The following is a 16,457-nucleotide window of genomic DNA, read 5'->3' as shown; positions in this document are numbered from 1 at the left end:
AAGCATATTAGCCTATAATAATTTCCAGTAAAAAGCAAGGTTATGTAAGGCCTATGCCCAACGGACTTTTCCATATTCAAACCAGCAGGCTTTAGCAAGTAGGCCATGATAGTCAAACAAAGTTAAAACATCAACAAACTTAAAGAATTTAAAAATTCGGCAGAATTATGATGTTTAATTGTGATATTTCAATGAGATTTTTACTACTAGATTGGAAGGACTAAGAGTAACTAGATAATCTTACCACTGCCTTGCAACGTAAGAAAAGCCAATCATGAGGGCAATTATCCAATAAGTATATAGAGTCCTTTGGTTCTGCCACTGGGAAGAAACATATAATGTTGAAAATAAAACACAACTAATAAATTATTCCCACAAGAAAAAAAAAAAAAAAAAAAAATTCTTACAATTCCCAAGACCTCCCCATCCTTTATTTATGATGCCCCTCTGTCCAGTGATCTCTAATGCATCTACAATTATTTGTGTCATCTTTTTTGGTTCTTGAACAGGCTGTAATAGGAAAATGCATAAAAAGATTAAAAACTAAAGATAAAAACATTTCTTTTATAGGAAAAGATATTTAATAATAAAGGAGAAGCATAGAAAGGAGGATAAATAATACTCCAAAAGAAAACTACTACAAGAGAAAATTATTATAAAATAAAAAATAAAAAATAAAAAATAAAAACTGAAAGAAATCAGGTGCAAAAATAAAAAATGAAAGAATTTTATTGAAAACTTAGAGCCCATTTGGTGGCAAGAAGATAGGACAAACAATCATATCTTGCTTTAATTAGTTGTTTGGTGCACCCATTGGATATGATTAGCTCCTCATACTACATAATTATTGTAAAATTTTAGGTATTGTTTCATTCATCTTTTATATAATGTTTACAATTAAATAATGTATGAAAATTTTATAAAAAAAATACTAAAGATAATTTTATATAATATAAAAAAAAGCATTTTATTCTAATGAGAGGGTAAAACTGTAATTTACAAATATTTTATATCATATTTGGACATTATTCTATCCTCCTCAAACATAAGTTGGATGACATACAACCTAAGATATTATCTAGTATCCCATCAAACATTGGAGAATATAGGAACTCATTAGGCTCCCATTGTATCTTACTCACAAGTGATTCTGATAGATATAGGAGGGTGTACAGTAGGAGAAATAGGCAGCGTGTAGAGGATTAAATTGTAACAGAATAACATAATGTATTGGTAGTAAATGGGCAAGTATAAAGTGGTGAATAAGGGGGCATTTTAGGAAAGTCATTATTTGTGGAGAGTCAGGTCTCTCGAATACCAGAAAATCGTTACAGCAATAAAATTCATAATTCATCTATAATAGGAATGGGAAATTTATTGGGGATGGTAATTTTATTTAAGGCTCTATAATCCACACAAAATCTCCAACTTCTGTCTTTTTTTTTCACCAATATTACCGGGCTAGAATATGGACTGATGATACTAGGTCTAATGATTCCAGCTGATAACATCTCTCTAACCAATTTCTCAATTTTCTGATTTCTAGTAGTAGGGATACCTGTAGGGCCTAATATTTGGGGTAGTATCTCCTGGTTTCAACACAATGGTATGATCTTGTCTTCTATTAGGAGGCAAACCTTCTGATTCTTGAAAAATGCCTTTAAATTCATCCATTACAGCATGCACCTTATCTAGGATCATGGTACTCTGACATTGAACTTCTTCTATTATATGACAGCCCACCACAAATCCTAGACCCTCATCTCGTAGTGCCCCTTCAATGATTTTCACTAAAGCAATAGACTTAGTTAATTCGGATTCTCTCCTTTCAATGTTCATGTCTTCCCCCCTACCTTTACTGTGAATATCAATTTATCGAAGTTTGCCCTGAAATCTCCTAGTCCAGCCAATCATTCTAGTCCCAAAACTACATCTGCTCCTCCCAATCCAAACATGAAAAAAGACTTTTATAATTGTAAAATCTTGTACTTGAAGTTTGATTCCTTCACATACTTCGTTACTCTTAATTTTGCATACATCTCCCACCTCCACCATATAAGAAGAAGTATCTTTGACCGACAGCCCCAACCTTTCCACCAGCTCCATGGAGATGAAGTTATGAGTAGCCCCATAATCCACCAGAACCACTACTTTGGCCTCTCCAATCTGCCCCCACACCTTGAGAGATCTCCTAGATGTGAACCCCACTATATTGTGCATAGATAGTTGGGCTTTGGGAATTACTTCAATCTCTATTGGAGTATATCTTTACTCCTTCGCATTGTATTAGTTGGTTATCTATCTGTTAGTTATTTTTTCTGTTTTCTGGTTAGGTTACCTGCTCAACAGGTCATTGTATCATTAGCTTCCTTTTGAAGCTATAGATACATATAAATAGACAAGTTGTAATGTTAATTAGTTAGTGCAAATATTATCTCTTTCTCTACTAAATAGCTTTCACCAATTCTCTCTCTCTGTTCTCTCAATTCTATTATCATAATTCATTCTGTTATTCAATATGGTATCATAGAGCTCATCGATCCTCCTTCGTCTTCTCCTTTTCATCCCTCCTCCCCTCTTTCTCTGTCCCCTTCCTCTCGCTGCCGCTCTTTCCTCATGGCCGACGAAACAGAACCACCACACTTTCAAGCTGCCCCAGTAAAACCATCTCCGTCTCCCTCCCTCACCTTTGCCCATACAATTTCTGAGAAACTTGACACCAAGAATTATCTTCTTTAGTGTCAACAAGTTGAACCCGTCATCAAAGGTCATCGTCTTCATCATTTTCTGGTCAATCCTCAAATCCCCCCAAAATTTCTCACTGTTTCCGACAGAGATGCTGATCGCGTCTCCGAAGAGTACCTGGCTTGGGAACAGCAAGACCAGTTACTTCTCTCCTGGTTGCAATCCTCCATGTCCAAGGATATGCTTACCCGCATCATCGGTTGCAAGTCATCATTCCAGATTTGGGACAAGATCCATGCGTACTTCCATGCCCACACAAACGCCAAAGCCCGCCAACTCCGCAGTGACCTTCGCAGCATCACCCTTGAGAACCACACCATCTCCGATTATCTTCTCTGCATTCAAACCCTAGTTGACTCTCTCTCAGCCATTGGTGACTCTGTCTCCTCCAAAGAACATTTGGACATTGTTCTTGAAGGACTACCAGAAGAATATGAGTCCACGGTCTCCCTAATCAGCAGCCGCTTTGATGCTTTGTCCATCGAAGAGGTTGAAACCCTCCTTCTTGCCCATGAATCCCGCCTTGAGAAATTCAAGAAGAAGAATCTTATCTCTGTCAATCTTCTTGAATCCTCTTCTAGCTCTAACACCCCTGCCTCGCAACCCCAAGCCAATCTTGCCCATCAAGATTCTCAATTCCCCTCCTTCCGTGGTGGTCGACCTGGTGCACGCGGTGGGCGCGGTGGCCGATCCAACCACCGCTATGGCCGTGGCCGTGGCAGGTTTTCTGGTACTCAATGTCAGTTTTGCCATCGCTATGGTCACATTGCCTCTACTTGTTATTATCGATTTGATAGTAACTTTGTTCCCACCCTACCCCTTGACAACTTCTTCCCCGCCAACACCTCCATCACTCACCCTGTTTTTGGCTACACTACCTCCCCGTCTCAACCTCAATCTGCACCTCACCCTGCTAGCTTCTCCCATGGAATTTTGGGGCCTCGACCACCCAACCCTAACACATCCCAAGCCTATCTTGTCTCTCCTGGGAATCTTCACGCCCCACCTTCAGCTTTGGCAATGCCTTCTCCATCATCGGGTGCAAATATATGGTATCCTGACTCTGGCGCTTCCAATCATGTTACGAACGTATCTCACAATATACAACAATACACCCCTTTTGAAGGGCCGGATCAGATTGTAATTGGCAATGGCCAAGGTATCCCCATAAACTCCTCAGGTGTTACTCATTTCTCTTCTCCTCTCAACCCTCACATTTCTCTCACTCTTCATAATCTCCTTTATGTTCCCACTATCACCAAAAATCTGATTAGTGTGAGTCAATTTTGTAAGGATAACTCTGTTTTCTTTGAATTTCACTCCACCTTTTGCTTGGTTAAATCACAGGCCAATAGCGAAACTCTCCTCCATGGAGTTCTTGGTCCTGATGGCTTATATCAGTTTCCATCTCTGCTTCCGCCAAGACAACCTTCTGCTCACACAGTCTCCTCTCAATCTGTTTCCTATGCCACTTGGCACTCTAGACTGGGACATCCCCATAATGATGTACTCAAATCTGTATTCAAACTGTGTAACTTTCCCAACATTAATAAAAGCGTTTCTGATTTTTGCACTTCATGTTGTCTTGGCAAATCTCACAAATTACCCTCTCAATTATCTAAAACTGTTTATCATACTCCTTTTGAATTAATCTACAGTGATTTATGGGGTCCTGCGCCTGTTTTGTCTGATAATGGTTACCAATATTACGTTACATTTGTTGATGCTCACACTCGGTTTACTTGGATTTTTATGCTCAAAAGCAAAGCTCATACGCTTGATGTTTTCAAACAATTTCACGCCATGGTTCGAAATCAATTTCAGTTGCCTATTAAAGCAATCCAAACTGACTGGGGTGGCGAATTCCGCTCTTTCACCTCTTACCTGGCCCAACATGGTATTCATCATCGCATCATTTGTCCCCACACTCACCATCAAAATGGTGTTGTGGAACGCAAACATCGTCACATTGTTGAGTTAGGCCTCACCTTGCTTGCTCAAGCTCACCTTCCTATGCATTTTTGGGACTATGCTTTCCTAACAAGTGTCTATCTTATCAATAGACTACCTTCTTCTTCAATCCAACAGGATGTTCCTTTCCGAAAACTATTTCATCATCTCCCTGACTACAACTTTCTCCGTGTCTTTGGCTGCTCGTGCTTTCCTCACCTTAGGCCCTACAATAAAACCAAACTTCAATTTCGCTCTCAAGAATGTGTGTTCTTGGGCTACTCCACTTCGCATAAGGGTTACAAATGTCTTGCTCCATCTGGTAGGGTTTTCATTTCCAAAGATGTCATATTTTGTGAAAATCGTTTTCCCTACCCAACCTTGTTCTCACCATCCACTCCTAGTCCATCCTCCTCATCCATCACTGTTCCTCTTGTTGTCACCAATCCACAGGCTCCTATTACCTCTACCTCTCACACTTCACCCTCGTCACCAATTTTCACTGATTCTTCACCTTCTCAGCCTAGTCACACCTCTCCCACACCCAATCCCTCTGCCTCCACCTCCTTACCCACTCATGTTGAGGCTCCCCCTGTCAATCTTCATCCCATGACTACTCGTGCTAAAGCAGGTATTGTCAAACCTCAACTGCAACCCACTCTTTTACTCACACACTTTGAACCCAAGAATACCAAACAAGCTTTGGCTAGCGACACCTGGCTTGCTGCCATGAAGCAGGAATATAATGCATTAATGGCCAATGGCACCTGGACTCTTGTACCGCTTCCCTCCCACAGAACCGCCATTGGTTGCAAGTGGGTATTTCGCATCAAAGAGAACCCTGATGGAACTGTTCACAAACACAAAGCTCGGCTGGTTGCCAAGGGTTTCCATCAGCAGTTTGGGTTTGATTATACCGAGACCTTCTCTCCGGTTGTGAAACCAGTTACCATTCGTCTAATTCTCACTCTTGCTCTCACCCATCACTGGTCCATTCAGCAGTTGGATGTCAACAATGCCTTTCTCAATGGCAATCTTGAAGAAGAAGTTTACATGTCCCAGCCTCCCGGTTTTGAGTCCTCGGACAAGTCCCTGGTCTACAAACTTCACAAAGCCATCTATGGTCTTAAACAAGCCCCACGAGCCTGGTTTGACAAACTAAAAGCCACCCTGTTTCATCTCAACTTTCAGATCAGCAAGTGTGACCCCTCTCTCTTTGTTTATTCTCATGCCAATAATGTCATCTACATCCTTGTTTATGTGGATGACATTATCATCACTGGCAATAATACTACCTTCTTAAGAAATATTGTTTCCCAACTCAATTCCGCCTTCTCCCTTAAGGACCTTAGTAAATTGGATTACTTCCTTGGCATTGAAGTCAATTCCAATTCTGATGGCTCGCTCACTCTGACTCAAAGCAAATATATTCGTGATCTCCTAAATCGCACCAACATGGAAAACTCTAATTCCATCACTTCACCTATGGTCTCTGGGTGTAAACTCTCTAAGTCTGGTTCTGACAAATTTCTGGATGTGTCCCTATACAGGTCTGTGGTTGGCGCCCTACAGTATGCCACAATCACTTGACCTGAAATTAGTTTTTCGGTTAACAAAGTGTGCCAATTCATGTCCAATCCCTTGGAGCACCATTGGTCTGCTGTCAAGCGTATCCTTCGCTACTTAAGAGGAACCATGTCCCTGGGTCTTCATCTTCAACCTGCCCCTCCCAACTCTCCCTTATCTATTCATGCCTACTGTGATGCTGATTGGGCCTCTGATCCTGATGACCGCCGCTCTACCTCTGGTGCTGCCATCTTTGTTGGACCCAATCTCATCTCTTGGTGGTCAAAGAAACAAACTGTAGTTGCCCGCTCCACCACTGAAGCTGAATATCGCAGTCTTGCCCTTGCCACTGCTGAAGTTCTGTGGATTCAAACCTTACTCTCCAAATTACATGTCTCTCATCATCCTCCAGTGATTTACTACGACAATATGAGCACAGTTGCTCTTGCACATAATCCTGTCCTTCATGCTCGAACCAAACATATGGAGCTGGATCTCTTCTTCGTCCGGGAGAAGGTAGCCGCCAATCTTCTTCGCGTGGTTCATGTTCCGGCCGCTGATCAATATGCTGATATTCTAACTAAGTCCTTATCTCCTTCACGGTTTTGTGAGCTTCGGTCCAAGCTCAAGTTGGCTGATTCTTCGCCTCACCCTACTTGATCTTGCGGGGGGCTATTGGAGTATATCTTTACTCCTTCGCATTGTATTAGTTGGTTATCTATCTGTTAGTTATTTTTTCTGTTTTCTGGTTAGGTTACCTGCTCAACAGGTCATTGTATCATTAGCTTCCTTTTGAAGCTATAGATACATATAAATAGACAAGTTGTAATGTTAATTAGTTAGTGCAAATATTATCTCTTTCTCTACTAAATAGCTTTCACCAATTCTCTCTCTCTGTTCTCTCAATTCTATTATCATAATTCATTTTGTTATTCAATAATCTCTAATTCTTCCTCCTCTTCCTCATCATTTTCCTCGAATTCTCCTAACACCATTACATTGAACTATTTATTTTTGCATGTGATTAGGGCCAAATATCTCCTCACATATGAAACATTCCCCTTTTCTCACTTTTTCTTTCATCTCCGCATCAGTCAATCTTTTAAATCTTGGCTTCTCCCTTGTTGACCTGGTACCCATGTGGTTACTCAAGTTGGAGGATGCTTGGGATCCTGTATTGCCTATCTCATATGGTTTAGTAACATTCAAACTCCATTCCCTACTGGGAGGTTTAGTAACAGTCGAACTCCATTCTCTACTAGGCCTACTATGAGAGAACCCCTTGTAATGCTCCGCTGAACACCCCCCTGAATAACCACATAACCTTGTCATGGCAGCATTTTTCTCCTTAATTTTCCTGGCTTTACTCATCATTTCTGGTAGGTTTCTTGGCTCATACAATTTCATCCCTGCACTAATTTCCTCCTTCAAACCATTCAAAAACAAATCCATCAAATACGTCTCTTCTAATCCTTTCATTGCCCCAGCATATTTCTCGAATTGCTTGGTAAACTCATTGACTGATTGAGTTTGTTTCAAGGAAAGCAACAATTCAAAAGGACTTCGCATCATTGTTTGTTGGAATCTCTAAATTACGGTTGTCTTGAACCCTTCCCATGACGGATTCTCATTGCACGTCTCCACCAATGAAACCACCCAGGAGCATCTCCTCCAAAGCCACCATCACCGCTTGCATCTTCTCGGTTTCTATCACTTCTCTTAATCGAAAATATCATTCCACCTTGCTTATCCATCCATATGTGTCATCACCCTCAAAGATTGGAATTTCTAATTTCCTCCATTTGTCTCCCGCTACTGTTTCACTTGTATTTTCCCCCATTTAATTGATTTCTACCATTCCAGAATCTTGATTTTTTTTTATTTTCCCCAATTGGATTTGCACTCAATCTTGAAAGCAACCTTTCGATCACGCCTTCCATCTTTTTCAGCCTTTCATATCGTTGCTCTTCATGACGTTCTTGTTGTGCAAAGCGTTCTTCCATACTTTCTTGATTCTGACTCAAACTCGCCATTGCTTTCACCAAACTGTCGATTCTGGTTTTCATTTGTGTCGAGGCCATAAGAGCGCTAAAACGTGATACCCACTGCTCTGAGATCGGAGCTCTAATACCAGTTGATAGAACTGTTTCAAGTATAAATGGAAGAGAAAGGAAAACGATGAATTATGAATTTTATTGTTGTAATGATTTTCAGGTATTCGAGAGACCTGACTCTCCAGAAAAAAATGAATTTCCTAAAAAGCCCCCTTTACAGACCCTTATTCACCACTTTATACTTGCCCATTTTCTACCAATACATTATGTTATTCTGTTACAATTTAATCCTCTACTCTACCTATTTCTCCTACTGTACACCCTCCTATATCTATCAGATTCTAAGAGTGATCTAGATGGGATTTATCCCTCTTTCATAATAATAATATTATCTATATGTGCCCTCTTTGATAGAGTAAAACAAATTATGCATAACCATGTTGAGTAAGTCAAAATATTAATTTGTCATGTCCTCTTGACCATCAAGAAATAAGATAGAAGAGAACTATACAAGGATGGCACAATCTGTCTTTTGTTCAATATTCAATTATGATATCCACAACAAGGAATTAAGTTACATAGAATATTATCAAGGAAAATTATACTAAATCGCAAGATTTTCTTATTACTTGGGTAATAACGATGTGTTGTTAGATACATCTCACTATTTATAATATTAAATAAGATTTAATATTATTGTCAAGGTAATGAGAATTGAGAACTTATTAGGTCACACACATAGAGCTGATTAAAAAAATGGAACTTTAAATATGATTGTAATGTTTCTTTTTGGGTTGAGTTCATAATGTAAGATGCCCAACTAAAAGGAAGGTCAAAATCATAAGAATAGAGATAAGATATCTCACAAGCCAAGCTCTTAACATAAGGCTCTCAAAAGCTGCTAGGGTAAAGTGTTTTTGTTTTTCTTATAAATAAAAGTGCCTAAGGCATATCACTATTCACATTTTTAGAAACCACATAGTATACTTGCTATGTGCAAAAAACCCTAACAGTCATTTTTTGACCAAGCTAGCACTATCGTCTTATATCCTAGTTGTGGATCGACGAGGAAACTACTCGTGGATTTCCTAGAGATCTACCTATATTTTGTTGGATACGTGATTGATCAAATAAACTCTTAAATTTCCAAACTTTTGTCTCATTTTAAATTTAATTATCATATTTGTGTAAGTGTAACTATTTCTAATATAGCATAAATAGCTTCACAAGCCTTGCATGCTGTACATTATCTTAATCCCCAGTTACACTATAAAGCTAATTTTAGAAATGATGATTCTAGGGTGAAGCCAGGGTTGTATGAAAAGATTGGTTAAGGATCTTGTAACAAGGAATAAAATTAGTGTGTAGCTTATTGAGTTTCATTATGCTAGAGGGCCTTTTTTCATGTGATAATGCAAAGGACAGCAAGAATACTAAGCTTCATGTAGAATGTGGCATATGTTTGGGGGATAATTGTCCAAAATTAAAGAGGTTTGTTATTCATGTACTAAGCTTGACTTATAGCTCTTATGTATGTGAGCATAATTGGAGTTCATTTGAAATGGTAATTTGTGTTTATGAATTTATTAATGGCTTTTAATTTTCTTTGTTTAGTTTTAGACTTAGATGATCATAATAATATTTTTATATTGTTATTTCTAGGTTCATAAAAAGAGGAGAAACCACTTGCATCAAAAGACGACAAATAACTTGGTTTATGTGATGTACAACTTAAAGTTGAAAAGTAGATAATAAAGAAAATTGTTGTTTTTCCATTTGATGATATTCAACTTTAGACGAATCGATAACTATAAAGAGAAAAAATGTTGGTGAATAGAATGTCGAGGTTGAGCAACCTCAAGGTGAAGGTGATGGTGCTTGTAATGTGCAATTGATTGGATGATGTGCAAGTAATCCAACCTTGGATTCATTTGATCTTGAAAATTTGGTTTTTGATGACAATGTTGTAGATGAAAGTTTTTCCCCCCAGCAAGATCTTGATGGTGATGAGGATGATGATGGAAACGTGATGGTGACCTTGGACTTGTAGATGAAAATATTAGAGGATTAGACATGGCAATTTGAAGACATTAGTCATTTTTAAGTTTTTTATGCATAATTTGGTTTAGTATATCAAGCAAACTCTTTTGAGTTTACAGAGTCTCTATGAGTTTACATAAATTTTCGATTTTGACAACTTTGGTTAAAAGATATGAAAATATCCTTACTTATCCATAGCAACCACTTCGCGACGCACTGGAGCGAAGCAGCCTCATGCTGCTATGAAGACCTTAGAGCGGAGCGCTTTTGGATCACGGTCAGAGTGACGCAACATGGTGACGTGGCGATGCGAAATATGCGGTCCGGAGCAAATCAAAAGTTTGCAATTTTTTCAAAAATACCTCATTAAGGGTATTTTGGTCTTTTCCAAGTGTGAATAGCACCTCTTCCTCCTATGCGAAGACTAGTGTGAACAACACCTCTTCCAATCTTTCTCCTCCTATGTAAAGACAAGCCCTAGCCCCAAAAATGCAACACCTCTTCGTGCATCTTCTCCACTTCTTCTGCACTCTCTTTGTGGGTCGTCTTCTTCCGTTCATGTGTTAGGGTCGTCTGACGTTCTGTCATCTTGCATCCACTCTCTGCTATGGGTCGTCTTCTTCTCTTCTTTTGTTCCCGTGTCAAGGTCACATTCTCTCTCGTCCGTGGTATTCTTACTTTTCTTTTCTCTCTTCTCTTCTTTTTTTTCTCCTCGTGATTTTTTCTTCCTTTTTCTTTCTTTTTTTGCTGTTCCCTTTTTATTCCCCAATTTCTTTCTCTTTTTTCTATTCCATTTCTTTCTTTTTTTCTATTCATTTTTTTTATTTAGGCATTAGTGATCAACAAAATCATGGCTCAAAAAAACATTACTAGAACTGGTCCCAATCATAGTCCCACACCATCAATGGGTTCTTCAATTGGAATGTTTAAGCCCACCAGTGACAACATTGATATATTTTGGAAGTGGAACAGCTTAAAAGACAAAAACAAGAGTGTGACATGTGATTTTTGCTTAAAATCTTCTATGAGAGGAATTACTAGAACAAAAAAACAACAACTTGGAATAAGAGGAGATGTAGGTGCTTGTAGAAAGATACAAGAGGATCTTAAATTAGAAATGAAGGCCAGGTATGATTGCAAAAAAATTGACAATGAAGTATATATGGAGCCTATGGAAGAATATGAAGAGGAAGATGACATCCAAGCTATTGCTAGATTTAAGATACCTTCATCTACATCAAGTGAAGCCACTTTTACTATCAAGAGAAGGGGTATAAATGTCAAAGGTCCTCTTGATTTGCACTTTGCTAAAAAACCGGAAGAAGTATCAAATTGGGTAAAGTTATGAGACAAACAAGTTTAAATGATTCTTGTAATAAAGTAAGAGCAAGGGTAGTTCAATACATAGCCCGCTCCTTTTATAGGAATGAAATTGCATTTAATGTTGCTAGATCAAAAAGTTTTGAATTGATGGTTGAAGCTATTAGCAACAATGGTCCTCATTTAAAACCACCAAGCTACCATGAATTGAGAGTTCCACTCCTTAAAAAGGAGTTCGAATACACCTATGGCTTATTCAAGGGCCATGAAAAGGAGAGAGTAAAATATGGATGCTCAATTATGTCTGAAGGTTCGTCTGATATTAAAAATAGAACTTTGATTAACTTTTTGGTGAATTTTTCATTGGGAACAATGTTTGTGAAGAATGTGGATGCTTTTGAATATACCAAGGATGGTGAGAAGGTGTTTGAACTTTTGAATAATTTTGTTGAGGAGATTGGAGGAAAAAATGTTATTGAAGTGGCAATAGATAATGGAAGCAATTGTGTTATGGTAGGTAAGCATCAATCATTGTTGTTCCTCAATGAAGTTTTTAATTTTAAACTCATAAGATTATGAGTTATAACATTATTTTAATTATTTTGTTATTGGTCTTTTTAGGTAAAATTTTACAAACTGGAAAGCCGCATTTATTTTGAACTCCATGTGTTGCTCATTGTCTTGACTTGATGCTAGAAGATATTGAAAAGATCCCTAAAGTTAAACATCATGAGGAAATATACAAACAAGGGTGAATTGGTGAGGCATGGAGTTACAAGATTTGATACCACTTTCCTCAGTTTGCAACGACTGCATAAGCAAAAGGTCAATCTTAGAAGAATGTTTGCTTCCGATGAGTGGTTGCAATCAAAGGGAGCCAAAGAAGCTATGGGAAAGAAAGCAACGAATGTGGTTCTTATGCCTTGCTTTTGGAGTGATGTTGTCTATGCTTTAAAAGCTATGGGACCTATTGTACATGTGTTGAGGTTGGTGGATAATTAAAAAAAACCGACAATGGGTTACATTTATGAAGCTATGGAAAGGGCCAAAGAGGCAATTCAACTCTCTTTTGATCACAATGAAGAAAAAAATAAGGATATATTTGCAATTATTGATAGAAGATGGAATTGCCAACTTCATCATCCTTTGCATGCAACGAGATATTATCTAAATCTTGAGTTTTTTTTTTATAGAAATTCAAGAATTGATGGTGACGATGAAGTGGTGGATGGCCTCTTCAAATATATTGATAGGCATAAAGAAAATGATGACATTGTAAACAATATTCACACTCAATTGCTAATATATAAAAGGGCGGAAGGCCAATTTGGTATTCCTACCGCAGTAAGGGCAAGGGTTAGAATGGCTCCCAGTAAGTAAGAAAGTTCTTAAGTTTCAACTTCACTTTCAAATTTATTTTAATATTATTAAATTATTAATGCATTGTATATGATATGCATAATGCATTAGAGCTGAGTGGTGAAAGATGTACGAGGGACATACACCACAATTGCAAATTCTTGTCATTAAGGTACTAAGCTTTACTTGTAGCTCATCTAATTGCAAGCGTAATTGGAACACCTTTGAGCATGTAAGTTAATGACTTAATGTATTTATGTGCAATTGAAATGAACAATTTAAATTTGAGTTTATCATTGAAAATGGAAACATAACTAACCTTCATGTTTTTAAAATATTATAGATTCACTCAAAGAAAAGAAGTAAGCTTGAGCACCAAAAACTTCAAGACTTGGTTTTTATTAAACATAATCAAGCACTTCAAGAACACTTAGTGTCAGGATGTAATTGATCCCATTGTTTTAAATGATGTTGATGATAATAATGAATGGATGTTGGGAGGAGATTTGGATGAAGATGGTGATATTTAAGAAGAGTTGGTTTTTGATATGATGTTTTGACTTAAACAAATGTTGTCAAGGCAATTGGGATTGGTGAACTTTTGCAATATACTAAGAGACAAACACAAGTGAACAAGGCAACAACAATTGCATCTACATCCAAGAAAGAAAAAGGAAAAAAAACAAGTGATGGAAATAATAGAACAAGATTTAGATGATGATGATGAAGTAGAAGAAGAATATAATTCTAATAGTGGGAGTGATGAATTTGAAAGAGAAAAAGACTTTAATCTTGACAAGGAAGAAGATTGAACTTCAATTTTTACTTACATCCAGGAAAGAAAAGGAAAAAAAAAAGTGATGGAAATAATAAAAGAAGATTTAGATGATGGTGATGAAATAGAAGAATATAATTCTAATAGTGAGAGTGATGAATTTGAAAGAGAGAAAGACTTTAATCTTGACGAGGAAGAAGATTGAACTTCAATGTTTACTTTTTTAATTACTTAGAACTTTGACATTTTGTTTTCTAGACATTTTTTTTTTTATGTTTTGTTTGAGAATTATGAACTTTTATTATTAATGCATGAATTTAGAGTTATTTTTCTATTTTTTAGTTTTTTATATATATTATTAATTATTTAATAAATATAAATATAATATTTAAATAGAAATCATCCCGCTATCCACAATCCCACTATCCCACTTTTGGGATCGACCGTTCCGCTATCCAGGATTGACTACTATGAAAATATCTTATCTTATTTTAGAATATTTAAGGTTATCCTCTAAGATTGGATGTTTTCCTATTTCCACATATTATCTAGGCCTAACAACTTTCCTTAATGTATTAGCTAGCCCTACAACAATTCAAGGAATAAGCATACCTACAACAACCCTAGAAAATCATGTGGTCTTGCTAATATACTATGTAATCCCCTTTTTCAGTTTAAAATTATCAAGTCAAAAGACGATCTTAAATCTCTCATTTTTCATAAGTTTTAATGATAACAAACACTACGTCTTTCGACAAAAAAATGTTTTTGAAAAGTCGATTTTTCAAACTATGTAAGACGAAGTAGCACCTGTATCTGTAAGACGATGGAAATCAGACGAAACATACAATTGTCTATCATGTTCTTAACATCTATTATTTATTGTGACGAACATGTTTGAATTTTCAAATAAATGTTTTATACCTAATAGATCAAAAGTCGTTGTTTTCAAACTCACATTCTGCTAAAGGTGTATAAAGACATGTAGAGCATTAAAACAAAAGACAAATCTCAAATCTCATGAAAAAGGCACAAGAAAAGCATTGCATCCTCGCTGCACACTTTGCTTCCTATTGTTCCCACTTCGCTACTCTACTCTAATAAGTAGTTTAATCTATCAAAGATAAGGAATATGTTTTGGTGAAAGACATTAATTGGAGCATTTAATATAGCAATGAATACTTCTTCTCTCTCTAGATCAGATGAAGGAGTAAAATGAAGCAGTTCTGTCAATCAGACTTAAGAAACTACAATGGTCATCTCTTTTGAAGCTACTATATAAGAAGCTCTGGAACTCAACAGAACACATAACACAGTAGAGAACCACGCACATAGAAAATCTTCTTCAAAATATCTCTTGCACTTAAACTTTTTGTGTAATGACGACAACAACCTTGTAATACCTTTATAATCATTATAATAGGGTAGAGCATAGAGAAGTTTGTCTGTAAAAAAATACTTGGAGTTGAGCTTGGAGAGGTTTATTTGTAAAAAAAATACTTGGGTAGTGGTTTGAAGAGGCCAGTCAAAGAACACTTGTGTTGAACCAGAAGTGGCTTGGTGAAAGAATAATTGTAACTTTGTTGAAAGTTATTTGAAATCAATCTGGTTGAATTGAGAATTGGACATAGCCTGAATGGTTGAAATGAACCAATATAAAAACCTTTTGTGGTCATTAATTACTCTTGCTAACACTTCGTCTATCGCAAATACTAATTCACTGACTTCCAAACGTGCGAGTTTTTGATATACAATATTCAACCCCCCTTCTAATATTTATCTTGTCTCCAATAAAGCTTAGTAAGTTTTAGCTTGAGGAAGTGTTAGAAGATATGAAAATTGTTGAAAGTAAAGGACAGAGACATAAAAGATGAGTTGAAACCGTCTGTTTTACTTCACCACATGAAAGGTTTATATATGTGCTCAATTCACTCAAGACCAAGGTTATCGATGGCGGATAACGGTCTATGGCGGTGAGGCAAAAAATCCTTTATAACTCTATGGCGGATGCCATGGCGGCCTATGGCGGACGTCATGGCGGACAAAAAAAAATTAATAATAAAATATTTATATATATTATATACAAAGAAAATAGCAAAACAATAAATAACAAGTAACAAAACTAAATTAAAAGCAACATAATATCAACTTAAATACTTAAATATCATAACAACAATACCATAATTCATTAAGTCTCATAACATAATTGATTAAAACACAACAAAAAACATAGAAAAACAAGAGTACAAGAAGCATTTTGCTAATCTAATCATCCTCCTCATCATCATCATTCTCCTCCTCTTCCTCAATGTAATCATTCTCTTCATAAAATAGGAACAATAATAAAATAGGAACTCAATATTAGTTTAGAATTTATAAAAAAAAAAATAGAAATTTAAATTGACCCAATTAGTAGAAGAATTAAGATTAAAAAAATTCTTGTTGCAGATGCAGCAACCAACTCATTAAAAATGAAGAAAGGACTCAAAGGAGTAGGTAAAAAATAAAGGAAGAAGGAGGATTAAAACTGGAGAAAAAAAAATTGTTAGGTTTTAACTCGCCGGAGTTGCTCGCCGGAGTTGTTCACCGGAGTGCAAGACCACCACGATTCAGGTCGCCGGCCAAAAACGTGACCAAGGGGTGGTGGG

The 16,457-nt window shown here is 36.9% G+C and overlaps 1 protein-coding gene across 7 annotated transcripts in view; it reads right to left on the bottom strand.

Moving 5' to 3' along the window:
* The window catches only part of SGT (UDP-Glycosyltransferase superfamily protein), a 51,445-nt gene that overhangs the window by 17,706 nt on the left and 17,282 nt on the right, over nt 1-16,457 (bottom strand). For 6 of the 7 annotated variants that reach the window (XM_083070956.1, XM_083070958.1, XM_020373941.3 and 3 more), the window contains 2 exons: nt 408-510; nt 245-321 (listed from right to left, as the gene is read on the bottom strand). The exons of the other annotated variant lie outside the window; for it this stretch is intronic. In XM_083070956.1, the coding sequence (XP_082927082.1) occupies nt 245-321; nt 408-510 (180 nt within the window). The remainder of the gene's footprint in view (nt 1-244; nt 322-407; nt 511-16,457) is intronic. 7 annotated transcript variants of the gene reach the window in all.

Source organism: Cajanus cajan, chromosome 3 (assembly GCF_000230855.2).
Source record: "Cajanus cajan strain Asha chromosome 3, NIPB_CcT2T_4, whole genome shotgun sequence".
Classification (NCBI taxonomy): Eukaryota; Viridiplantae; Streptophyta; class Magnoliopsida; order Fabales; family Fabaceae; genus Cajanus; species Cajanus cajan.
Note: the sequence above shows the minus strand (reverse complement) of the source record. Positions and strands in the feature narration are given on the sequence as shown.